This window comes from Enoplosus armatus, chromosome 18 (genome assembly GCF_043641665.1).
Source record: "Enoplosus armatus isolate fEnoArm2 chromosome 18, fEnoArm2.hap1, whole genome shotgun sequence".
Classification (NCBI taxonomy): Eukaryota; Metazoa; Chordata; class Actinopteri; order Centrarchiformes; family Enoplosidae; genus Enoplosus; species Enoplosus armatus.
The window spans coordinates 19,078,082-19,104,247 of NC_092197.1; the positions used below are offsets into that span (position 1 = coordinate 19,078,082).

At 42.2% G+C, this 26,166-nt stretch overlaps 1 protein-coding gene across 1 annotated transcript in view; it reads right to left on the minus strand.

Annotated features, from left to right (window-relative positions):
- Positions 1–26,166, minus strand: part of onecut2 (one cut homeobox 2) — a 32,615-nt gene extending 6,449 nt beyond the window's left edge. Inside the window, exon 1 of the mRNA XM_070924910.1 lies at positions 24,942–26,166. Coding sequence (XP_070781011.1) covers positions 24,942–26,166 — 1,225 coding nt within the window. The remainder of the gene's footprint in view (positions 1–24,941) is intronic.

Below are 26,166 nucleotides of genomic sequence, written 5' to 3' on the forward strand. Positions count from 1 at the left end.
CCTGTTGAACTTTCGATTTCTCCACGTGTTGAAGCTATGTTTAGTGTCACGAAGCGCAGGGACAAAAGTGTAAGAATTAAACAGTGTGTTTATCTGCACTAACATAAGCTGCAATCGTTAGCATGGCTGACTAACTAGCATACTACCTACAGCAGTAGCCTAGCATTACTTCCAAGGCTAACGAGCATTTCATTTGCTTATTACATCTGTAGTATTTTTGTTTGTTTGTGGGGTGGCAGTTTACGTACGTAGCAATTACATGCTAAGAGTTAACTGCATATGTGCAGTGTGACAACGAAGGCTTGACAAAAGTGTTGGCCAATTACAACCTGGAAGTTGACGTCAACAGTATTTCTATGTCAGAAACTGGTCTTTAATGTAACTCCCACATGACATGAATACAGCATTTGGCCATTCACAAGAGCAGCACCAGACATTTTACAATTGCTGCCAAAATCTGAGACGCAAGTGCCAGTTCATACATCTGCAACCAGGCCAAATCAGCCGTGAAATGATCCACAGCTGTTCGAGACGACTTACACTTTAAAAAACACAATCGGCTGTGAACGCCCACTGCTGACCAAGAGGTCAATTCTTCCAATATCGCAGCTGAGAGGCATTATTCCAACTTAAAGCCTTTTCTCCATTCACTTCAATGGGGTTGAGTCAAGTGCTGAGCCTCGAGAGCTGGTAACACTCACAGCAAACACATCAATGTATTATACAGAGGTTTTAAGAGTCAAGGGCTGCTAAACGTCAATAGAAACATCAAGGTGATGTTTTATTGAAGCAGCCATTTCAGTTGAATACAGGGAAACAGAGAGAACAAACAGAGCAGAGAGGTTAGAGAGGAGAAACAGAAATGGAGGTGATGGATAGCAAAAAGGAAAAAGAGAAAGAGGATGAGCAGTGGAGATGAGAAGGAAGTCTGGAATGAAGAAAATGGAGGAAGAAGTAGCTTTAGTTAAAGCTCAGCTAAAATAAATTGTTTGATAAGTTAAGCTCTTGCATGCACTCCCTCCTCGTGACATTCCCTGGACCAGTTTAATAATGGTGAATAAATTTTCTGTCAATGGATTGATCAGTGAATTGACTAGTTGTTTCCACTCGTTGTAGTTAAGAAAAATACAACAAATCCCAGGTCCCACTTATTTTGTTGAAAGAGTGGTAGATAGATAAATAGATTTAAAATGGGGTGCCCCTCAGGGCTCTATCTTAGGCCCACTTCTCTTCAGCCTGTGGCACTTGGTTGTTGGAAAACACAAAATCCATTTCCATAGCTACGCAGACGATACTCAGCTGTATATCTGTATGTCTGGATGACTCCTATCGACAACTTGATGGTTGATGGAACTTCTTACAGCGAAATTGAGATAAATCTTCACCTACATCTCATTCTCTCTCTCTCTCTCTCGCCTCTCTCTACATATACCAGCCCAGATCCTTTGTTCCTCTCTCAGTTCATCCTGGTTTCTATGTTGCTGTCTTGTCTTGTGCTTTTGCTTTAGAGTGTTCTGCCACCTGGACCTGAACCTGCCTGTTACTGTCCACCTGTCTGCCTACCTCTACCTACCTGTAAGCTCTTCTTGTCATGAAACCACGTAAATCATTCTGCTGTCTCAATTGTCTGCATTTGTCTGCTTTTTCCTCAAGTGTTTTTACACCAAAATGAATACAATACAATGAATTATCCTTAAATATTCTTTCATTTTTAACCACTCACTTTAATGTAAAGCATTTTGTGTGGCATTTTATTCATGTGATTCGTTCAGTGTGTGATAAAGAAATAACATTTATTAAACGTGAAAGTATAAAGGGAGGAAGTGAGTGAGCCGGCAAGCTTTGGTTTCATTTTACAGACAGAGAGAGAGAGAGAGAGAGGAGAAAGCGTAGTCATTAGAGACTGTTTTCATCCTCACCACAAAGATAGATCACAGCCGGGCAGCTTCACCATGATGGCCTCAGACTCTACAGTGTGATGCATGTGTCCTGCTGCTGATAGACATCATGCCCCACAATGCAATATGTAACGGGAATGGAGGTGCAAGTGAAAAAATTGTGCCAAGACAGTAAAAAAAAACAAAAAACCCCAAAACATTAAAATGTACAATACTGGCCTAAATATAGACAGGTTACAAACTTCTTTTAATCTACATGGCACACTTTGATAGACATGACATTCCAGTGAAAAGGGCATCTAGTGGCAATGATAGCGCTAGCCAGGCTAGCAGGGATGTGAGAGAATGAACTGTGAGTGTCCCAAACCATCAACAGGCGGCATGGGTAAAAAGCAGAGAGGCTTCCTTCACACAAGTAATGTGAGCGTAAAAAACACATTAACTTTTTAGCATGTATGAAATTCCTGATGTCAGGCATGTTACTTTAGTACAAAACCTCATTACATGACTGCAGTTTATACTGGTGAAACTGTGTCGTAGGTATTATTTACCAGCCTTACGGGATCATTAAGATAGAAAAAGTTTTTTTTTGCCTGAAAAATTAAAAGAAAAACTAGGCAAAGCCATCGGTCGGCACTTCTATCAGCTGTCATGTCACACACACTGATCAGAGAGCCTGAAAAATGTAGTCATTAAACAGCCATTAACACACGGTGACAATGTGAGTTTCTTCCTCACCAGGTTCTACATAACAAACCGCCACCTTATTAAAGGTCCCATATGATGCTTATTTCAGCTCAATGCTTTTATTCTGGGGCTCCACCAGAGCAGCTTTGCATGATTCACAGTAGAAAAAAGTCCTTATGTATCTCCTCCTGGCCCTTTCTGCAGCCCCTCATTGAAGAGTATGTAGGTTTCCACTGTCTGAATGAAGCCTTAGCTTGGCGCTCTATCGATCCCCCTCGTCTTAATCCACATCGAAACAATCCACAGGACCACTCCGTAAAGTTTTTTAACAGTTTACTTCGGCTCACACGCACATGCAAAAAAACATGCAAAAAAAAACGGGTGGTACAGAAAAGATGTTCAAAGGTGCCCCCCCCCCCCCCCCCCACTCCCCCCTCACGGAAGCATCAGTTAAGCAATTAAAGGTGCGTAGTTACTTGAAAGCACCAAACAGTTACCCACTTTCAAACATTACAAATATCACATAAATGACTTTTTTTAATCCACTTTAAATAATCCACAAACATTTTAAATGATTAACTTATTACATTATTGCACATATGAACTGAAAATACCTTTAAATAATCTTTTGAATTCCTTCTGAATCAATTAACTTAAATTACTGTAGTTTCACTGTTGAAAATGAACTGAAATTATTACTTACTTTTTTAACCTATATCAATGAATTGCATTTAGGCCCCTACAGAGTAGTTCCTGAGCAGAGCGCTCCAATAACTTAGACAGACTGAGCAGGTGGATGAGTGTCCCTGTGCTTAGTGGGTGGTGCTGTGCCTGGAGCAGATGACCTGCTGGGGGTGCGTGGCTGAGGGCGGTGACTGTATAGTTGTGACATCACAACCTTACTGAAGTACCGATGGCTCGTTTAAAGGCGCAGTGTCTGAATACGGGCTGTGTGGACTGAGCGTTTTGATCCTTTCCCAGTATTTATACAGCACCCAGACCAGCTTTATGATCAAACAAGACATGGACATCTCACTTTCTACAGTATGGGACCTTTAAAATCCAGGGCCAGACCAGATAACTGCATGCTAATACCTAATTACACATTCTGAGCTAACAGAAAGGTGTGGGATGTTGAACATGTTTGTGTCTGCGACGGTCGGACACAGACAGAAGTATAAGGGGGAGATGGAGACGAAGAGGTAAAGGCCGAGAAGTAAAGACAGAGCAACACAGCGAGAGATTAAAAGAGTTTGGGGGATCAATGCGGCTGAAAATAAAGCCACAGATGTCTGTCAGGACTCTGCAGACTCAGACAGACGGGCTTCCTTCTGCAGGAAAAAAAAAAGAATGTGTAGCACAAAGGGCTGCCATCAGCTGGAGAGCTCCGTCTTTATCTTTCATCTCCTCTGTCTCTCTCTCTCTCTCTCTGTCTCTCTCTCTGTGTCTCAGACTTTCTTTGGGTGTAATTTAGAACTTTATTACTGTCTTCATCACTATTTCCTCCATCATTTCCCTTTCGTCTCCTCCCTCCTGCGTCTCCCTCCTCCTCCATCGTTCTTTATTTTCCCCCACCTTTTGCTCATTTTTTGTCTCTTTTCTTTGCACCGTCCTCGTTTTCTCCCTCACCCCCTCTCTTTTGTCTCCATTATCTCTCTGACTCGCTTCCCTGTTGTCCATCCTTTTCTCTCCTTCCTCCCTCCCTAACTCTTCCCTTCCCTCCTGACTCCTTGCCTCTGTGTCTCCTTCCTCTCCTTCATCTTCCTGCCCCTCCTACCTTTCTGTCTGTCTCTCTCTCTCTTCCCTCCTTCTTTCTCCTTTCTCTGTGTCTCTCCTCTTCCTCCTCTCTCTCTCTCTCTCTCTGTCTTTTTTTTTATTGCACCATTACCACTTAAGCCTTGGTATCCATTACACAGAGGGCATGTAAGTGCAGGGTAAGTAGTAAAGTCGCCCTTCGACATACACTTCACTGCTTGTGTGTGGCGCCACATTTGGACGCTTCGACACTCCGTCATGAGCCGGCAGGACTGAGTGATGCTTTGATGAAATCATTAATTAGCCGTGACATCGTTAGATTATGCATGCGTCTGGTGTCGTTGTGATGTCACAGGTGACCCGACAAAAAAAAAAAAAAAAAAAATCACGACTGTTAACTGTCATTTAATTCTGCCTACTGCTTCAGTACTTTTTACACGGGGGCGTGTCCACTGCTGCAGTCTAGCAAGCGTTGACAGTTAAGTCACGTGGTCAACAATAATAATTTGATTAATTCAAGCCGCTAACTTGAGAAGGCAGAAACCAAGGAGTCCACAAAAACCTTAATATTCTCCAAAATAACACAGTTGTCCCTTAATTTTGCAGTTACGCTGCAAATTCAGATGTTCACCAGCCAATTTGTGGCCAATCATAAACTAATGGATTTATAATATATTAAGATGGGTTTTAATGGATTATCCGTGCATAATGGATGCTTTGGAGTGCGATGGCGCAGTGCCACTGTTGCATTCTTTAAATGTCCCAAGAAACGGTATCATTACTTCCTCAATGCGAGGTCTTTCTTTTGAAGCAGGGTTGTTGGGTGGGGTAGGCAGTTTGTTGGGTGACTACCACTCGCATTTTAAAAAATCGAATTTCAAAAGTGACAATATCGGCCATTTTGAAGCGTGCTGTGCAGGAGGAAGAAGAAAAACAAAATCATGTGATCAATCGTGATCCTCAAAGAGCCAGCTAATGAAAGACAATCTGGATAACGAGGATGGGGACCACGATAATCCGCCCTTGAGAAGACCTCCGTGTTCCGAAGAGTCTTTGTTTGCTTTCCTGGCTTGTTTAGAGGAATGGGACAGTATCAGTACGAGCCCACGCGAGTCCCTCCCTCTGCCCTGACGTCACCCTGACTTCATGTTTCAACGTCACTGATCCTCATTCCTCGATGGTGAGTCTTACTGACTCACCATCACAAGCTCTGGTCGGTAATTGAAGGGCTGTGCTGCTGTTTGCTTTGCAAAAAGCCTTGGTGTGAAAGTCACTGCGTGCTTGTTTAAGGTGCATTCTCTAGAGCCCATTGGGTCAAACAGCTGCTGCTCGCAAGGCGACGCAAACTCACCTTCGCGTCGCTAGATATTTGGGTTGAACCAGAGATATTTCAGGCTTTTCTGACGGCAATGCCTCATTGTGTTTACAGTAGTGCTGGTGAGTAACTCATACGTTATCATAACTGAGAGGAATGATGGCCAAAACTGTCAAAACATGGCTGCAAAAAGAAAAAAAACCCCGGAATATTCTTCCTAGTAGTTCGAATATTGCAGTATATTACAGTCAGACTCATAAAATGCTGAAGCTGGCAAACACACTTGATGCATCATATCTCAGCACTTAAACACACACACACACACACACACACACACACACACACACATATGTATGCAGACACACAGCATTGTTGCAATCAGCACTCCACTATAAGCGTGTGTGTGTGTGTGTGTGTGTGTGTGTGGCTGTGCTTAATGCACCACGATGCTTTCCTCCTTCCGTTTTGAGAAGATAACCGGAAATGGAACAACAGACTGAAGACACTCTCTCTGTCTGTGTGTGTGTGTGTGTGTGTGTGTCTGTGTGTGTGTGTGTGTCTCACTCTCTCTCTCACACACACACACACCCACACACACACACACACACACACACACTCACATAGAGAAGTAACTGAGAGCATGAATGAATCTGTAAGAGTATTTGTGCTTTAACAATGCAGTAGACAGTATTAGAGTGTATGTCTATCAGCTGAGAAACAAGGCAGCACTAATGTTCATCTTCGCATTGCTTCTTTTTTGTTTTTCTAATGAACAAATTCATTGTTTCGCCTCTGAGTTGTTTCAAAATAGTGGCAATTTCCTGTCGCCTCCACTTGCGGAGCCTAAAGTTACATCTTCAGTTTAACCTAGAAAAGCAGCAAATCTGCGTTTGAGAACCTTTAACTCGCCAATGTTTGGTGTTTTTAGGATGGCAGTGTCAGTCTCTCAGTTGGTCTGTTCCAGACTGAAATATCTAAACAGCTTTTTATAAAATGTTGCCATATAACGTTGCACGTACACCCACGGTCCTCTGGGGATGAATCCTACTGGCTTTGGTGGCTGACTTTTCCTTTCACGCCGCAATGAAGTTGACATTTCTGGATGGATAGCTATCCATGTCCCCCTAGGAACTTGAATTTGTGAACTTGCAAATATAATGGCATTCTCATCTGCCTTAGTTGTACTTTCTGTGTTTAGTGCCAATTAGCACATGTTAGCATTGCTAGAATACTAAACTAAAATGGTGAAAATGGCAAACATTTTGCTGGCTAACGATCAGCTTGTTAGCATTGTCATTGTGAGCATGTTAGCATTTAGCTCAAAGCAGCACTGTACCTAAGTAGAGAACCTTGAAGTGACTCGGATGATTAATTCATTATCAAAATGACAGTTATTAACTTTTTGTTCATGGGTTAATCAATTCATCAACCAACTGAGAAACGAATATACTGAAAAAATAAGTGGCTTTAAATGCCTTAATCATCTGTGTGTATGCAAACAAACCCTAAATATGAACTTAGAACCATAAAATTACTGTATTTCATGCCCAATGTTTCATTTGCTTTAGATGTAGAGGCCGGGCCCCTTACATATTCTTCAAAGGTTTATGACAGATGATGTTCTGTATTTTTCTTCTCGCCCTCAAATCCCAAGAAAACCAACAATGAATTGATCCTAATAACAAGTACTGTCCAAGCCAGATACAGAGCGAGTCCTCTGTGCCATAGAGCTCCATGGTTGTCCAAAGACAACACCAATGAGCCACACTGTTGCACTGGCTGACATGTCCCTTCATTCCCCCGAACACACACACACACACAAACACACACACACACACACACACACACTTTAGTTTCAATTCAATTCCACATACTCCGTCCTTGCTGCTGCAAATACTCGCCAGAGCACTGAATGTGTGTTCATCCGCTGCTGAACATAGTTCCCGACATATGCTCTATTTACTCCACTGCACTATTTCTGAGTAACATTTGCAAAAAATAAAAAATAAAATTTAGGAAATGACTGAGCCTTTCTTAAAAATGAAAACTATGTCTTTGTGAGCTGTTTTTACATCTTCAGGAGGAACCAAGGCGCTCTGGTTGCCACAGACAGGGCAGGGAAGACAGGAAGTGTTCAGATGGACACTACGGAAACACATTGTTGGTTTTGGTCTTTTTTTATGGGATTTGCTCACAATTCACAATATTCACAATAAAATATTTAGAATAACACCAGCCTCATGATTAATCACTAACGTAACAACAGACATTGGACGGTAAGTGACTTATTCCATCCGCCCTCAACCTTGTGCGAGTGTAAAATGAAGGGTTCCTGTTTTCTTGTGATATCAACTGGTGTACATCCTGCACTGCATCACATATACAGACAAATGGATAGATCTGTTTCTACGACTGATCGTGCTGAGGAACAAAGAGGGAGAGAGAGCGAGTGAGTGTGTAATCACTGAATGTGTGTGTGTGTGTGTGTGTGTGTGTGTGTGTGTGTGTGTGTGTGCGTGCGCAGAGAGATAGTTTATCAGTGTATAATCTGTATGTCCACACGGTCTGTGGTGACATCACCGGACAAAGGTCTCTCTGCCCGCTTACACACACACACACACACACACACACACACACACACACTGTAATGCATCTCCAGTTGTTTACCAGGAGAAACGGGTTGACCAATCACAGCCTGTGGTGGCTCAGTGATGTCATTGAGCTGATGAGGAAATGGCCTCAGAGGGGTTTGATGTCATCCACCTCTCTCTGTCTTTCTGTCTTCTCCTCTCGTTTTCCATTTCGTCTCAATCAGCTCTGTTTCTCGAATAAAATGAAATCAAAATCTCTCTTAATAAAGCCAAAGCGAGGTGTGAGTTATGTCCTTGCTCTCATCTGTGTCGTTAATAGCTACAATTGTCATCAGACCCTTTCTGAGCTGTTTGACGCATGAGTTGATATTTCTCTCCAATTCATGTATGTGGAATTAATGTACGACGTGAACTGAGAGAAGGCCTTGACCAAGCCCTTGGAGCTGTGGTGCCTGACCTATTGGCTGGCTTGTGACCTCTAAAAGTTTTTTTTCCTACTTTTCCTTTGGCGTTAGAGGTGAAGGTATCAGAACTGTCAAGAGAAAACACCCCCAAAAAATCCAAATCAAGATTATTTTGGGTAACAGAATTAGTATTTTCTTTCTTATCCCTTTAATCATCCTCAGATTTATCCCCTTACAAAAAAGACTGTGGAACTCAGATGCAACATATTGCAGCAATGCACTGAGGGACTTTTAGCAAAAAAAAAAAGTTGTGTACAAGCCATTAAAATGGAAATGGAAAAAAAAATGGATTTAATGATGACATTTTTTTTTTTTACCCAAAAGGTCAAAGGTCAACTTCACTGTGACATCATAATGTCCTGGAATGTTCTATTGATTTGGAGCCCAAGGTAGTCGCAGGAGTCCACCCTCTTCAGCAACCAGGACAGGGGCCCTCCGGTTCCTCTGGTAGTCCGCCACATCAGTCCACTGTACTCCTCTGTAAAAACAGTCTCTAAGCAAAGACTGCATGTTTCTCACTGGAAATTATTCACTGGAATCATAGATGTCAATATAGTAATAATTTCCATTTTTTTTTTACCTTTTATTAAATTCCTTCAAAGCATTCACTACATGTGTTATATGAGTCTGGACAGACATGGATATAAACTGCAACTTGACTGGTTGGCAGTAATTCTAGTTTCATAAAGCTTTACAACGTTCAGTTCTATTTTAAATTTCAAGGGTTTCTAAATGTGTGTTATAAACGTCAACTTTTGTAATTCCATTAAATACTAATGGTCTTCAAGATAACGTCCAAAGAAAAGAAAGTTTTTCAATGAGTTGTACTAATAACTTGGGGTTATTAGTACAACTCTGGGTTTACGTACGTTATGAGGACTATAGATTATATCTATATGAGAAGATAGTGGTCCCATTTTATTTCTAGATTTCAAGAAGGCAGTTGATATGACAGAACATCCATTAGTAACCAAAGCTCTACAGCATTTTGGGCATGGTCAAAAATGTACAGATATAACATATACTTTTTGTGGTAACAGCAAATGTTCAGTTGCCTTGCCTTTCTGTTCTGCGGGTCCTTTTAACCTAAACAAAGATAATCCACTCAGTCCTTGTCCATTCATTTTGGTGGCAGAAATGCTAGCTATTTTGCTAAAAACTTTACCAGTATGACCAGTATGCGGATGACACTACAGTAAAAAAAATAAAAATAAAAATAAAAAAAAGATTACTACTGCTATACAAACAGTCAATATTTTCTCCAAGGCCTTGGGATTGTTTCTTAATTAGAACAAATGTCAGCTGTTGCCAATTAAAAACTGTATCCAGAAGACAAGGGTGAAATACCTAACCAAAAGAAATTCACTAAATCTCACTGATCCGGATTGCAACAATATAATGTAGTATTTGAAACTCTCTCTCACTATTTCTGGTCGTACGTGCCTTAATAAAGTTGAGAGTATGAAATTCTACCGCCTACATACTCATCATCACTGGACCACTGGTCTGTGAATCAACTCAGTTTGACTTTTGTTTGAAATAAAGACACATTACTTTAAAAAAAAAAAAAAAATCAGTTTTGGTTAATAACTGTACAGAAGGCGGCTTTAAAAGACATTGAATGAATGTATGAGTGGAACTGTAAAATGAAAGTGGCTTAGACCCTATTTAAAATCCCCAGACAGTTTATGGCACATTTTCCCAGATCATTTAATTGACCTAAAATTCATTTCTTTACAAAAACAAATACATAATATTTATATATAATAAACAAACATATTTGGTCAATTCTGGGATGTGTTGGATTTAAATGGAAACTTGTTAGCATATAATGATTTTTTTCCCTGTCAGCCTAAACAATTTTTCAGCCTCACTAATGCGAAGGCCCAAAGGAGTGATTTTACATACTAATTCAATATTAACATTATCATATAACCAAACCAATTCAAGAGAGTATGGTTTTACATGGATCCTGAAAAAGCACTAAGATTAAAAACAGAAATTTTACATTATCCTATATGAGCCAAAGCTAAAGAAGTTCATTTCAAATGAATCAATAATGTGCATCCTTAGATTAAGACCCAGTTTGAAAGTAATGCAATACAGCATATTCAGCATATTTTCTTTTCCTGTTGTCACTCCAAACGATATTGCAATGTTATTTCATTTCCTCTTTATCACCTTACAATTCATATAGTATACATTTATTTTCTTATTTATTTCATGTTTTATATTAGAGATCAGATTTTTCTGCCACTGAGACACGTGAGGATTTTTAATGCTATGTTCAACATGTTCGTCCCAAATAGAAGAAGAAAATATTGTCAATACATTTTTTTTTTTTTTTTTTTTTTACATTAAGGCTTACATCATTTCATATACAGAGTTTGGCTGCGTGTTGACAACCTGTGGATATACAGGCAAAAAAATAAGACAACAATTTCGATTTGTTTTGGTTTGTTGGGGGTTTCTTTCATAAAACGAAAACTGTCCTGGAACATGTGCAGTGCCCACTGACATGTCAACTGATGGTATTTCTGTTTTAGCCAAACTTAATTTGAAAATAGCAATTTTAAGGCCTTTCCACAGTCCCAGTAACTCAGAACTTAAACTGCGTTACGAGCGAGGAGCCAGGGACGACATTTAGTTCCTGTACGACAGTCGTAGGTGCTAAAAGAGCTCCCCGAGACGCGAAGTGACTGTTATGAGCTTGTAAAAAGTGAAACTCCAGCAAAAAAAGAAAGCCCAGAAGGATTAAAATACATAAAGGTGACATAAAAGTTTGATGTCAAAAGCGAACGTCTCTGGAGAGAACATTTTAAAAACTTCAGGGAAAACATTCACTGACCTTTCACCTGCTAAATGTTGACAGTGAGGTCAGACTGAAGCTCTGTTTGGACAACACACACACACACACACACACACTGACTGACTAATAGGTGATGAGTTAACCGGCCTCTCAGTGCCTTTTCCTTATCGGGGTGATGTTGTTTTGGCAGCCCGAAGCCATCGGCGCTCAGTCTCACAGCGCAGAGAACAAACACAGGCCAAAAGATAATATTCTCCCATCAATAGATCGTATTGTAATCGGTGATTGATCAAAAGGAGGCTGGGCGGCTATAAGCGGACATCCTGGCAAACCACTCACCGCCGTGTTTGTCTCCAAACGATCAGCGGCAAGCGATACCAGTTGATCAGGTTTCAGCTCAGAGACGATAGACCGAGGAGACGGACATATAGTGTATTCTATTTTTCTTACCCTTTTTTTTTTTTTCCTACCCAGTGTTATTGTTTATCTGTTAACAGAAATTCATGACATGTTTGTTATTTGGTTAAACTTCCCTCTATTCTTTTCTGTTCTATTCCCTGTTATTATTTATTTCTATCTTTACCTTTAGCTTAGCGACACGTTTCTGCCTGCTCTGTCCTGCTAAACCTGTCCACATTAAAGGCCGCAATACGTACAATTGGATCCCATCCATTCCAATATGAAACATAATCCAATAACAGACAGATTGAGCTTAATGAATCCAGTTATGTGGCACAATCAAATAGAGGAGGATTCCCCCACTTATCTGTCTGATACACATCAAACTGGCTGCTTTTAATGCTTTTACCTCTAAATCTGCAGGAGGTATGGGGAGGTGGGCAAGAGGGGAAAATAAGAACAACCTGACCCACAAAATATGCTTTTTGGTTTTTTTTTGCGTGTTGTTTTCTTGGTCATCGATCAGCACAAACAGCACAAATGATAAGACAAAAGGTCAGCAGAAGAAACACAAACTGTGTAGGTGAGATAATGCGCACACTCTTAAAACTCTCAACGATGTTTTGCTCATTTGTACGGAGGCCCTGAGGGCTCAACATGCCGCAAACTTGGACAACACATGCAAACGGACAAAACACAAGCAAATGAACCCAACGCCTTTACCAATTTGGCAACACATGCTCTGCAATTAAAAGAAGAAGGGAGAAGGAAAAAAAAAACGCTGCAAAGAAATAAAACACAACGGATCGTGCTGCAAACACAAAACCATGAGCCAAAAAAAGAATGCAACCCAATGGTATCCCCTGGGATTCTGTTTACACTGGACAATGGCACACCTCATGATGGACGCCCAGTGCTAATGCAGGAAGTAGTGTCTCTTTTATGTAGCTGGGCAGTTTGACACGTCAGACTTTCGCCAGTTCGTCACGGAAACTGCGATGAATGCTGGCTTTTTTAAAAACCTTAACCGTACCGCAGTTTCCATTTGCAGGTATTGTAGGAGAGAACTCCGGGATTTAGCAGAATTGTCCAACATAAACGTTCTTTTCCGGTGATCGGGTCGAATTATGGGATAGTTTGCATCCTTTACAGACCATATGGATACCTTTCTATTTCTAAGTTATTGATTCGCATTTAATATTGCACATTAAAGTTCCAATATTATTATCATTATTATTATTATTATTATCATGAGCCGTTCAGATACGACTTGTCTGTCTGTTGTATACTGCTAGCTCTCTCTCCACCTCTCTGTCTAAACCCCCCTCCCCCCCTCCACCCCCCATCTCTTCCAGGAACTGGTCTGGATCAGGTTCCTGCAGATCAATGGGGATCTGGGTCCGCACCGTTTACATTATCGTTGCCAGTATTAATGCTCTTTTAATCTGCTCGGGATTACAGCCATCGATCCACATCATCCATCTGCGCGCACGGCCGAGCCCAAAACTGCTGCTTCACACACACACACACACACACACACACACACACACACAAACACACATTTCAGGAGAAAAAAAAACACACTGACTCCCAGACAGTGAGGGAAACCAAAATACCAGAAAACAACAACATGGGCAGAGAGAGGAGCAGGAAGGACACGAAACAGAACGTGCATCCACTTCCTTGTTTGTGTTTGATCTCAGTATCTGACCATCAGGGTATCGATCGGTTATAGATACACATCAGCACACTTACATACAGAGAACTGTCAGCCGAAGCAGCAAACAAACACATCACAGACTCCATAAAAATAAGAAGAATTCAAATGGTGTTTGGTACGTAATTTGAAAAACATTACTATCAGTATTATTATTGTTAATTTGTTTTGTATTTATATTCTTGTCTTATCAATAACAATAACAAAAATAATTATTACTGATATTTATATATCAATACTAAAATTGCTGTTTGTTTTTGTTTGTTTGTCATCCTCAGGAGCGAATACAGGATTTTGGTCAGACACAAGGTCAAATCAGACCTGTGTGTTTATTTTCCTTCTTTTTTTTTTCTAACACTGTTTGTCTTTCACCATAAACCCTGCCTGCTGCCTGACGGGTCCGTCCCGCCTGTCGTCGTTCATTACGCCCCCGGACAGAGTTATTTCAGCAGCGCTGTGACACCAATACTAATGAACCCGAGGGAGGAAGGGGACAACGAGAAATCAAGAGAGCAAAGATAGAAAAAGAAAAAGAGAATTCAAAAAAGGAAGGAGACATAAAAACCAAAGGCGACGAACAAAACAGCAACAGAAAAGAATTGACGGCATTGGGGAGTGACATTCAGTTGGCTCAGTCTATTTAAAGGTGCTCTATGCGCCTCATATAAACATCGATAGACATAGCCCACGTAATGTTGCTCTGCACCAGACCCAGGCTTTCCGTTCTAGGTCTGACCTTAATGGCTACGAGACCCCTTGAGAAAATACACACTGGATCGTCACGGGGGTTCTGAAAACATTCCATTTCACAAACATATATATACATACATACATATACACATATATACAACATATATATGTGAAATGGCAAGAAAACCACACGTACCTATATGTCAGTTCATCACACGTGAAATGCTGCTTCACGTGTGATGAAGTCCAGCACTTTTACAACTTGGCTACCTTGGAATCATCAACAACATCACCAACAAGCCAATCAAGATGCAGCTATTTACTGATTATAATGCGTCGCAACGGTCATCCATGTTAGCTCCCGGGTTAGCATGTCCAGTCAGTTTACTACAGGCCTTTTCCTATAGATTACAGAGCTCTTCGGGTTGATAGAGTCAGATTTCAAAAAGAATGGTCAAAACTTTAGCAACCAAGGCTAATATATATATATATATGTATATATATATATATACAAGACAGACTATTAGTCACTAGTATGGATCAAGCTCCAAAAACCACTGAACCACATTTCCCATCATGCAGCTCAATAGCATATTTCATCACACCCTTCCTGGCTGGTAAACACCCACCCACCAAGTACACAGTGCATTGTGTTGGGGACTATTTTCAGCGGTGGATTAATACACAGCTCCATCGTGACTGACAAGGTTAGATTGATGTAATGCTTTACATTACAAAACAGCAACTTGGGCATGTATAGTGTCTGTTGATGGCTGGGGATAGAAGGGTAGTCTTAATTTGAGAAAGACATGTTTTTAAAAAAATATATCACCACTAATGCACTGCATTCAAATTAATTTATGTAAATTGTGGTAACTTATGTGAAACAACAAAAAAAACAGTTTTGGTCCTTTCGGCATGATTCAGAGTTGTGTTCCTGTCCTTCCTGCTGCTTCCTACCTGCATATGTGTGTGTGTGTGTGTGTGTGCGTAGCATTGTGCAGCTCTGACTAATCGTGCGGTGTGTATTCTCGGAGCGCTGCGCCTCGATGAGCTCAGAGTCCAGGTGTCACGTTTGATTTGATCGCTGTAAAAAAAAAAACGGCGACAGGACCATTTTCTCCCCTGAACCCGAGCCGCTCAGTTGGCCCCTGCAAACACTTCTACCGCTCCAACACCGCCAGAGCCCCGTAATTGGTGTGGACAGTCTTAACAAGAAATCGCTACGCTATTCCTCTGATTTTCTTATTGCTAGCTACAGTGAAGGTTGTGGAGAGAGTCTGGACACACGAGGCTGATGTTTGGAGTTAGCAGATTTGATAAAGAGCTCGGTGCTATGCTGAATATGATGATCTGAAAGTCAGAGTCTCTACATGAATGGCATAGAAGCAAAAATGGTAACTCTAGTCTTCTCCTGGTATTTAGCCTGCCATCTGTATCTGCGTGCATTATCCAGGTAATGACATCTGATCTCGGGACTTTGGCTTTTTTACAGCTGGTGTTCATAAGTGTTCTTGCAATCTTGATTCTGTCTGCATTGGGATCAGATCTCGATATGCAAATTTGGTAGGTGGAGCTGAGGTACAACAAACAGCCTCTTAGGTCAAAGGAAGCAATGCCAGATACTCTCGAGGGACCACTACGACAGAGACAGTCTAAGGCTTCCGTAGGCTACTTTTTGTTAGCTTTGCTAACTGGGCTAGCGTTACATATACTACAAAAGGTAGTCAGAGCCAGAGGAGAAGCTTGCTAGAACTAGTGCTAGCTCAGCTACCCTTGTCTGTCAGGTGACCCTTGTTTTGCTTGGTTCGGTATTTGAGTGCCTTGCCAGTTACAATAAGAATTATGGCCAATGTACCGAACCGTGACCCTAAAACCAAGGTACATACCGAATTCTGAATTACACCCCTAGTGCATTTACACCCACATAAACCTGTGTTTTTCCTGATCCAAATAAGATATCCAGATACAGATCACACGTTGATACCACGTAGAAGTTGAGCCTCAAGCAGAGAGCAGATGAGGAGCAGGCTATAGGCGTCGGGTAAGCTCACTTCTCTCTAATTCTTTTTTTAATTTTCAAACTTGTAGCCTTCTGCCCCAACCGACAAGTGACATCGCTTGAGGACATTTATCAGACTTCACGCAGCTCCCTCTGGAGCCACATAAGGCTTTACAGAACTTCACATATGCAGTAGTACTCTCCAACACACCCATAAACAGACTTTGTCATGTCTCGGTTTCCAGCCTCCAAAACTGCTATTGACAGTTTCTGTCAAATCTTCTCACGCTGACACACAAACAAACATCAAAAGTCTCCTCTCAGCAGTCTGAAATCCATTATTACAGATCGATAGCAGCCTGTGAATATGCAGGAGGTCAGAACAGAAACCCTGAAAACGGACACAAACTGTATTCCCACAGTCTGAAACTGTAAGACCAAACACACACACACACACACACACGCACAGTAACTGCTGGTAATCCGTGTCATAAAGCAGAGTCCAACTCATAAATAATGCACTGTGTCTGCTTGCAGCAGGATGCGTAAAATGGAAAATATTTAGATTCTGTCATTCAGATTTTCAGCAGTTCGACTCTAAGTGGACTCTTCGCATTCTGTTCTGCAAGTTAAAAATACATTGTAAGGTGAGTCTTTATGATATTCTGTATTTTTTCCCAAAGTCATGAAAAGACCAAAACCAGCAATGAATGCATCCTCCCAACAAGGGTTGTCTAGGCATCCGAAGCTTCTTCCTCTGTGCCAAAGAGCCCCATTGTCGTCCAAAAACTATTAAAACCACAACATGTTCCTTCATTACCATGAAAAGACTTCCAGCAGCTCAAAGTGCGTAATTCCTCTTAGGTAGGCTTTCAATGTGAAACGTTAAGCAGTAGAAGCAAAGTGATTTGGATTCATGTGTCGACGAGGACAGTGTTTGTATTATAAAGAGACGCTGAGAGCAGCAGTGTGGTGAGTATGGCATGCCTCTGTTGGTGTACTGATAGGATTAGTGCTGTGGAGATGTAGATTATACTGAATTAACCATGTAACCATTAACCATGGCTCCGGCTTTAATATGAGCTGTTCTATTCTAACGATGACTTGAGCATTTCTCCTAATCCATACTGCACTTTGAGTCACAGGCAAGCATCGTCCTCCATCCAAACAATGGACTCCTCCCCTCTCTCTCTCTCTCACTCCCTCCCTCCATTTTGCCTGGTTAACCCGGCTGTGAGGTGAAGAAGAAGTGAAGTGAGAAGACCGAGGCGGGTCACGCCGAGATTCCCATCAATAATTCATCGAGCCGCTGCTACCTCTGCTCTTGTGTTCAATTCCCCCGACGATCACATAATACCTCCCCCCCAAAGAGGGAGAGAGAGAGAGAGAGAGAGAGGTCCAAGGGAGGAGAGAGAGAGGGCGAGGGAAAGAAAAAGATTCAAAATGAGGAAGAAGGACAGAAAAAGCAACGAAAAAAATTTAGACCGGCAGATTTATTTTTCTTTTATTATAGTATGCTGTTTAGTAAAGTTTTGTTGTCTTTAAAAAAAAATCTGATTTCACACATTGTAAACCTTGTAAACCCTGCTTTGGCAATACTGTAATTAGGCTAGATGGCTAAAAGCATGTGGACACCAAAACAGATACCTCTGTACCTGACAAAGGGCCAATTAGGGCTTGAAATGTTCTTTTCTACGAAATAATAAAATAGAAACACAGGACAACTTAATTAGAAGGTCAAAACCAAACCCTGACCCACTCATACGGTGCACAAAACCCTACCCATAGCCCATTTACAGCTGAATATCTCCATACTGTCCACTGTTTGATATTCAACTCATGCGCTGCCAGCAGACCCTGCTGGATCTGTACTGGATCTATGGAGCCCTCACAACAGACTCTTCCTGGTCATCCATATGGCCAACTTAGCCAACCCAGACAGTCAGTAAAAAAGGACATATACATATACAGTATATAAGTATCTTGGACTAAAAATGTATGTTTCCCCAACCCCAGAAACTATTCCTATTCCAAAAGTACAAATCGGACATTTTCATGTAAATTGATTTTGAGGAAGTCTTAGCTCAGACTTCAACACAATAGATCATGGGATCCTCATTGGCAGACTATGACAGTGGGCAGTAGGTTTAGATTGTATTCATCTAATAAAAATATTTCAATGGCGTTCGTTTGTGATGAGATGTGTTATGGAGGAGTGCCTCAAGGATCTGTTGTTGGCCCCATTATATTTGCTGTTTACATGCTACCCCTGGGCCTTTTAATTCATCATTTTAATTCATCTTTCCACTTTTATGCAGACGACACCACACTGTACATGTGTGTCAAATGTGATGATCTCAGAAATCTAACTCACCTCAATGACAGGATTCTTTGACAGGACGGATGTTCCAAAACATTCTCAAACTAAATGAGAATAAAACATGGCCCCAAAAGTGCTCAAAAGAGCTTGCAGCAGTCGTTGGGAACTTTGACCTCTAATATCAAGCTATACACTTTTTAGATGTCACATTTCTTTAAACACATACGGTATTAAGAAACGTGCCATTGTGCTTTTTCCATTTAAAAATAATGGATAAAGCTTTAGATTATAGTTTCATATATTCACAAATAATTTCCTAATAATTTCCATGAAGCTTTCTTGGAAAGACCTATGTCATTTAGTACTACTGATGGGAAAAGAAAAGCTCCATTCGAACCCAAGTAAACATGCATACTTTATTCATTTATTATTGGAAATATGGAATATATTGGAATTGCCTGTAGACTAAATTCACAGTTTTGCATTTTTACCTGCTGTGTACTGACTGCACAATTGTTTGGGTCTTGCCAGCAATTATTTGGAATCAGTTAATTGGAAGTGTACTAGTTGAACACTGTCTCTATTTTCCCTGTAATTAGTATCAACCTGCATACCATTTTCCAGGGAAATTATGGACAAAAGCATTACTAATAATATTTCTAAACATTTTATATAATCTAAAGTGCTGAGAAATTAATCCATGCTTTTGCATCTTCATGCCTAGATTACTGTAGTTCCTTACACTCCTGTCTTCAGGTGGTTGAAAACTCTGCACCCTTTAACTTCTCACAAAGGGAGCACACTACTCCAGCTATCCTCTGGATAGAATTCTGTAATTTCAGCTTTTAAAAGTCCTATATAAATAAATCTTAAATTATTCACACACACACACGATCACATCGTCATGGTCAATAAAATGTTAAACAATAGTTAACAATGCCCATCACAGTTTCCTAAAGCTCAATGTGACAAATTCAAATGTCTTGCTTTGTCCGACCAACGGTCCAAAACCCCGAAATATAAAATTCACTGCAAAGAAAAACAGCAAATTCTTAAGACTGAGAAGCTGCAGCCAAGTAATGTTAAACAATTAATGGTTTGTCAAAATAGTTGCTATTTAATTTTCGATCGACTAATCCATTAATCAACTAATTGTTTCACCTCTAAGCGGGACTGCATCAAAAGAGTCTTTTAGAGAGAACCGATTCAGAGAGAGACGAATGTACAGGAAGTAAACTGAAAGAGAAAACCTAAAAGAACCAAGGGAGCAATGTGATGGGATTTTAATTATCATTAACATTTTCACTGTTGTGAACGTACAGATCATGAACGTGGATAATGTAATAATAACCCCATCTCCCGGCTCTCTCATTTCTTTCTTCCCCTGCATGCTGCTCCTCTCTCTCTCTCTCCTCTGTGCTCGTCTCAGGGTCAGGGAAATATTTGCTCCATCTATTGTCTGAGTGTTGCAGCTCTGACCTTTGACCTCAGCTCTATTGGCTGCTGGTAGTGTTGTCGATCTAGGAATTGAAGCTCCCTCTGTTTCTACAGTCATTTTAAAGTCACCGTGGGAGGAAGAGAGAGCGATGAAATGAGCAAAATGTAATGCCTTTATTTGAAAACACATAACACAAAAAAATAATAATGACTGAAAAGATATTGAAAATACTCAACACACACGTCGCAAAAACCAGATGTGTATTCATGTTTCTGACGTAAAGACCCCGGGCGATATTGACCCATTCCCTGTGAAACCGCAGGACACCAATTACAGTTCCAGAGTACAATCGGAAGAAAGATTTAGAGAATGGAAGCAGCCTAGCTCCACCAGACGAGAACAAAAAAACAACAACAACAAACCCTCCAAGAACTCCAAAACTGTCTGATTTACATGTTGTGTCTTGTTAGCTAACAAGCTGGTCACCAATCCATTCGGAGTCAGCTGGGTTTTTGCTGCCAGCAGTGCGTCCCGTCCTTTGTGTTAAGCTGATCAAAACACATTTTGCACCTATCTTTGTGCTGGATGTGTACAATATGTAAATCAGGCAGACTAAACTGGAGCTACGCTAGCAAGCTAAGCTAGGCTAAACACGTCCTCAACCAGGGGACTTCCCAACATGCCGGACAGTTTCTTTTGTTTGTGTTTCACATGGTTTAGTGAAGGTCGCCTGTCAGCACAAATACACTGGATAGTTGTCTGTAATGCTAACATTTGAGATAAAGTCCACAAATCAAGTTCCCTTCCACCTCTAACTGTCTTAGCATTAGCATCTAGGTTGCAGCACCTGGCTTTAGTCAACACAACTGACTCCTGACTCTTGAACTGGTGACTTACTGAGAAGATACAGCACACCAGTTCTTTAATGTCTTAAATGGGGGGGAAAAAAAATAGTTTATTCCTCACGGTAAGGAACTGTATTGCCACTAGTATCAAAAAATTCTGGTCAATACCCAACCCTAATGATGATTTCAGGTTTGATTCGTGGACCCATTGAAAAAGAACACACACAGCAGTATCACACACACACACACACACACAGCAGCCGGGGAGTGTTTTTCATTCTCCGAGGGAGAGCCGACGAGTGCAGCTCCATCAGACAGCAGTGTAAGCACGGGGGCTGTACAGTGAGCATCTGCACGCTGACATTTCACAACACACAGGGGGGGGGGCGGAGGACTCGAATGCATCCACCTCCGTCCACCATCACTCATGGCGTTTCCTATAAACCTATGTCGCCAAATGCTAGCCCTGAAAACCAAAGAGCCCCTAATGAAATAACAAAGAGCTGCACAGAAAAGATCTCACCCACATCCGCCCGTGCACAAATGTCAAACGTGAGAGTCTGAATTTGGACCAAATCCACTGGCCGAATCTGGGCTAATGAAATCAACATTTCCAATCAAGTTTCAGCTGTTCAGTCACTTGAAACCATGTCACACTTATACCACAAACAAAGCCTCTTCTGCCTCATTTCAAAAACAGCCGCGGTAAATGTCAGGGCAAAGTTTAACAGGATACTGAGCCGACATGATGAGGGTATAATGTAGAAGTATTATATATTGCAGAAAAAATATTCTTTACATTCACCGTAGGAAATAAAAGAGACACATTAGGTCTTATTTGGAATATGATTATTACTGAATACAAGCGAGGACACCGTGAGTTCATTAGGTGTATCATTTTAGGATTATTAGTTATTTGGGTGGTATTTGAAATGTCCCTATATAGAAATATCATTGGAACACGTTTGGTATTTCGTACTTAGGAGAATACTTGACATATCTTCACCATAAGAATAAACTAAATGAACTCAACTTTTTATTCTTTTTCTGATCTCTGGTCTGTTTCCTGTGTATGTTTCTGTTTCTTCCTTAAAGAATTATTAAGCCCATTCGAAATAAGGCATAATAGCTCTCCACGCAGGAATATTCTAGCACATTAAATTAACCGTACATTTTGAGCATTTAGAGATGTCGTTTTTTTATTACGCTGTCACTTTGACATATTAAAACGCAACACAAGAGTGTTTTATTCCAAAGAAGGCGTGCAGAGATGAAAGAAAAAAAAATTTGGAAAGAACACGTCATGTGTTTCAGTGTTAAGGGAATCAATTTACATTTACATTTCACCAGAATAACTTGCAGAGTATCAGGACTGCTTTCCAGGGAGTCCCGGAAATACATATATATCAAAGACAACTGGAGGAGATAAAAAGGCTTATTGTTGGATATATTATAGTGATACCAGTGGAAATATATACACGCCTCAGGTACTGCGATAACTTATTGGAAATGTCATAAGACGTGTTTGAACGTTAAAACAAATACCACAGTGGAATAATACTCCGTTTTAAAGTCAACCGCCACACCACATTGTCTCTCCAAAGTGTAAACGTTCCAGGAAGTGTCTGGAAAAACAACCTTGATTTAAGCTTTTGAGATTGTTTAAATAAGTAATTCAGTTTCGAGTTTCAATATCGAGATACATTGGTTTTTTTACTGGACAGCGACGAATATAATGAAACAGAGTTCTTGCAACATCATATTCCTTTTTAAAAAAAAAAAAAAAAAAGACCAATGCATACTGAAAAGCATTATTTGTTCACAACCATTTCATTTAATATAAAGTAACATATGATATCTATTCCAGCATCTGCCACACACTCTCTCTGTCCAATATAATGTGTTTAGTGTCTAGTTGTTCGTGTATGTCAGAAGGTATATCTTTCAAACCTCCTGTCCGTACATAACAGCTGCATGTTTGTCCTCGTCCTTGTTTAGCTTTGTTGACTTTGTTCAGTCATATAGCTCTAGATTTTGGCAACCGACAACCAGAGTCAAGTCAAGTTGATTCAAGTACAAATGACCCACAGTGCAATTTTACACTGGATTTTCTTCACTTTGCTTGCCAATTTTAGAATTTGAGCCGGTATCAAACTCTGTTGTGAAAAGCCAAACGCAATGGTCGCATTACTGGAATAAGTCTTTTTTTTTTTTTTTTTTTGTCTTCAGTGCATGAACCAGCAGAATGTGCCGGAGCAAAGCGAAAAAGTACTTCACATTTCCAAATACGTAGCTCTTCTGGGTTTTTATTCCAGAAAGGCTCAGATCTATCTGTTACAAGCCTTATCACTGGCCACCCTTGCAAACGTATTGCCACGAGGCGTTTGGAACCTTCCCCCAGCCCCACACCACATGTGGATAGTTTTGGAACTCTCGACGAGAGCGAAACAACATCTGTTGCTGCCCGGTGAACACGATCTTGGCTCTTGAAAAGGTTCTGAAGACACGTGATTTCCACAGGACAGCGGTGATATCCACTTAGGTTCCGAAAGCCTGCGCACTAGGGTTACTCAGCTCGTCCTGCAACTGCTTACAAGACTGCAGATTTCTCTCTCTTGGTTTTTTTTTTTTAAAATGTGCTTTTGCTTTCATTATCCGTGTTGCTGAATGCATTCGGTTTCTTTGATCTGTTTTATTATGTAGGCCTAGTTTGAGCTGAACGGCATCAGATGAATGCGGCTGAAATTCTGAAATTGAGCTGAACTCGTGCTGCCTTTACACTGACTGGCCAACACACTCTTTTCCCAATCATTCCGGCGAATGTAAATGCCTTGGCAGTATTTTTCACTGGTGTCTTTTACAGAAAGCAAACATGCTATCGTTCCTTTTTGTTTCAGCCTGTTAGGCTTGCGGAATACAAAAAAAAATTGTCCTTAGAAAAACACCTCTGCTCACACAGCACACCAAATATGATAAAATCACACTCTGAACTCACCGCAGACAAACCAAACCCCACGGCAACATTAAACTCTGTTCATGTGGCGACATTCCTGGAAACCTGAACACAGTCCCACCCTCAACCTGATCCCTGAAAGCCACCTGATCCTTCTTATTTTGCTGGGTCCCTGCTGCTGCTGCTGCTGCTGCTGCTGCTGCTGCTGCTGCTGCCGTCCCTTGCAGACAAAAACAGGCGCTAGTTGCTGGCACAGGGACCAGGTCCCTCACTAGAGGGGGCACCAGACCCACTGATGTTACAAGCCCTAGTGTTTGTGTCACAGCTGTCTGATCCCTTCAAGCGCCTCACAATCAAACACAAATCCTCTTCCGACCCTCTCTTGTCTGCTTTGAATGCCTTCTCACACCTCTCTCCCTGCTAATACCAGAGGAATACAATAAGCCTTTAACAGGCTAATGGCAGCTAATGCAACCCCTGCCACTCAAATAAAAGCATGATGCCACCGAATTACACTGAGAACAAACATTTCACCCTCTTTAATATAGAGAGACCCCCCCCCCTCAGTGTTGTGCAAAATGTCCCTTTGTTTTCTTATTTTTACAAATATCTTAATGGGCTTACTCTGGGGTGACATTTAGATGTCCAGTAAAAGTGCAGTGTGTTTTCCGGGGACAGGAGAGTCAGATCTGGGTTAGTGCACGGTGCAGATGCCGGGGGGGGGGGGACCTGTTTGGAGGGAAATCCCGTGACCTTGTCATTTCGTATCGATCCCGTTTTGTTATTGATCAATAATAGAAATCATAACACCAGCGGTTCTAAATAAATAAAATAAATTCCATTCATCTGAATCGGAGCTCTGCTGCCGGAGAGAAGACACGAGGACACACCAAAACAACAGCCAGCGAGCAACATTAGTGACGGGGGGGGGGGGGTAGGGGGGGGTTGGGGTGTTTGGGATTTTTGTTTTTCTTATGAGGAAGATTTCAATTCCTCTTCGCATAAAGCAAAGCAAAACACCAGCATGGCACCGCGGTTTGGTGTTTTTCTGCTCTTACCTGCCAGTCTGAGGGCCGACATCCTCTGAAACTCGGGCTCCTGCAGCCACTTCCACATCCTCCTGAAGGTCTCCCGGCCTGACTTTAGTTTACTCCAAGGTTTGGGGTTCCTCAGGAGGTCCGACAGGGTCCCCTGGGAGCGGCACAGCACCCTCTGGGCGAAGATGGCCTGGGGGATGCTGTACCTCTTCAGCTCCGCCGTGATCCTCTGCGCAACCTCCTTGGTGTTGATTTCCTCCAGCTGCCCCGAGCTGTTCATCCCGTGAGTCCCCGAGGAGGAGGGCGGTCTTTCCCTGGTGGAAGCCAACACGGGCCCGTGGGATGGAGACTGGAGGTGGGAGTGGGGGTGGTGGCCCGCCGAGGACACGGCCGGGTGACCCGGGTGGTGCATCCCGTTCAGGTGCGGCATCATCCCGGTCGCCGGGCCACCGAGGCCTCGGTGCTGGTGGTGGTCCCCTCTGGCCAGCATGGAGGCGGTGTGGTGCGCGTCGAAGTTCAGCATCTTGTCGTGGCCTCCGTGCGTCGTGGTGCCGTAATTGTGAAGACCCTGCTGGGTGTTGTGTATGGAGCCCAAGCCGTTACCCAGCACCGGGGACAGGCTCTGACCCATCCCGGACATGTGGTCCTTGTGGTAGGGGCTGTAGAGGTTGTTCATCCCCGGTAGCACCCGCTCGTCCCGCATCAGGGTGAAGCTCCCGCTCACGTTCCCGGGCAGACGCTGGTGGTGGTGGTGGTGATGGTGATGATGGTGAAACTTGTCCGACACGGTGGAGATGGGGGGCAGCGACTGCAGCGGGGTTAAGGTGGTGTAGGTGCCGCTCATCCCCATCCCGGGAGAGGACGTGTCGCAGGGCACGCTCATGGCGTGGTGCAGCGGGAGGGACAGCTCCGGACGGTACTCCCCGCTGCCGTCCAGTATCGTGGCCATGCCGGACACCATGGCCGAGCGGGATGACGCGGCGGCGGCGGCGGCGAGGTCCTGGTGTATCCGCAGGGTGGACGCCGCCGCCGCCGCCGCCGCCGCCGCCCCGTGTCCCCCCGCCGAGCCTCCGCGGCCGTGATGCGGGCTGTGGCCGCTCATCAGCTCCGCGTCAGGGGCCACGGAGCTCACCGCCACCCCGCCATGCAGGCTGCCAATGCCGTCCATTGTCATGTCCGTGTTCATGGCATACGCGTCCAGGTCCTTGGCCAGGCATCTATAAGCGTTAGTGTAGGCAGTCTTCAT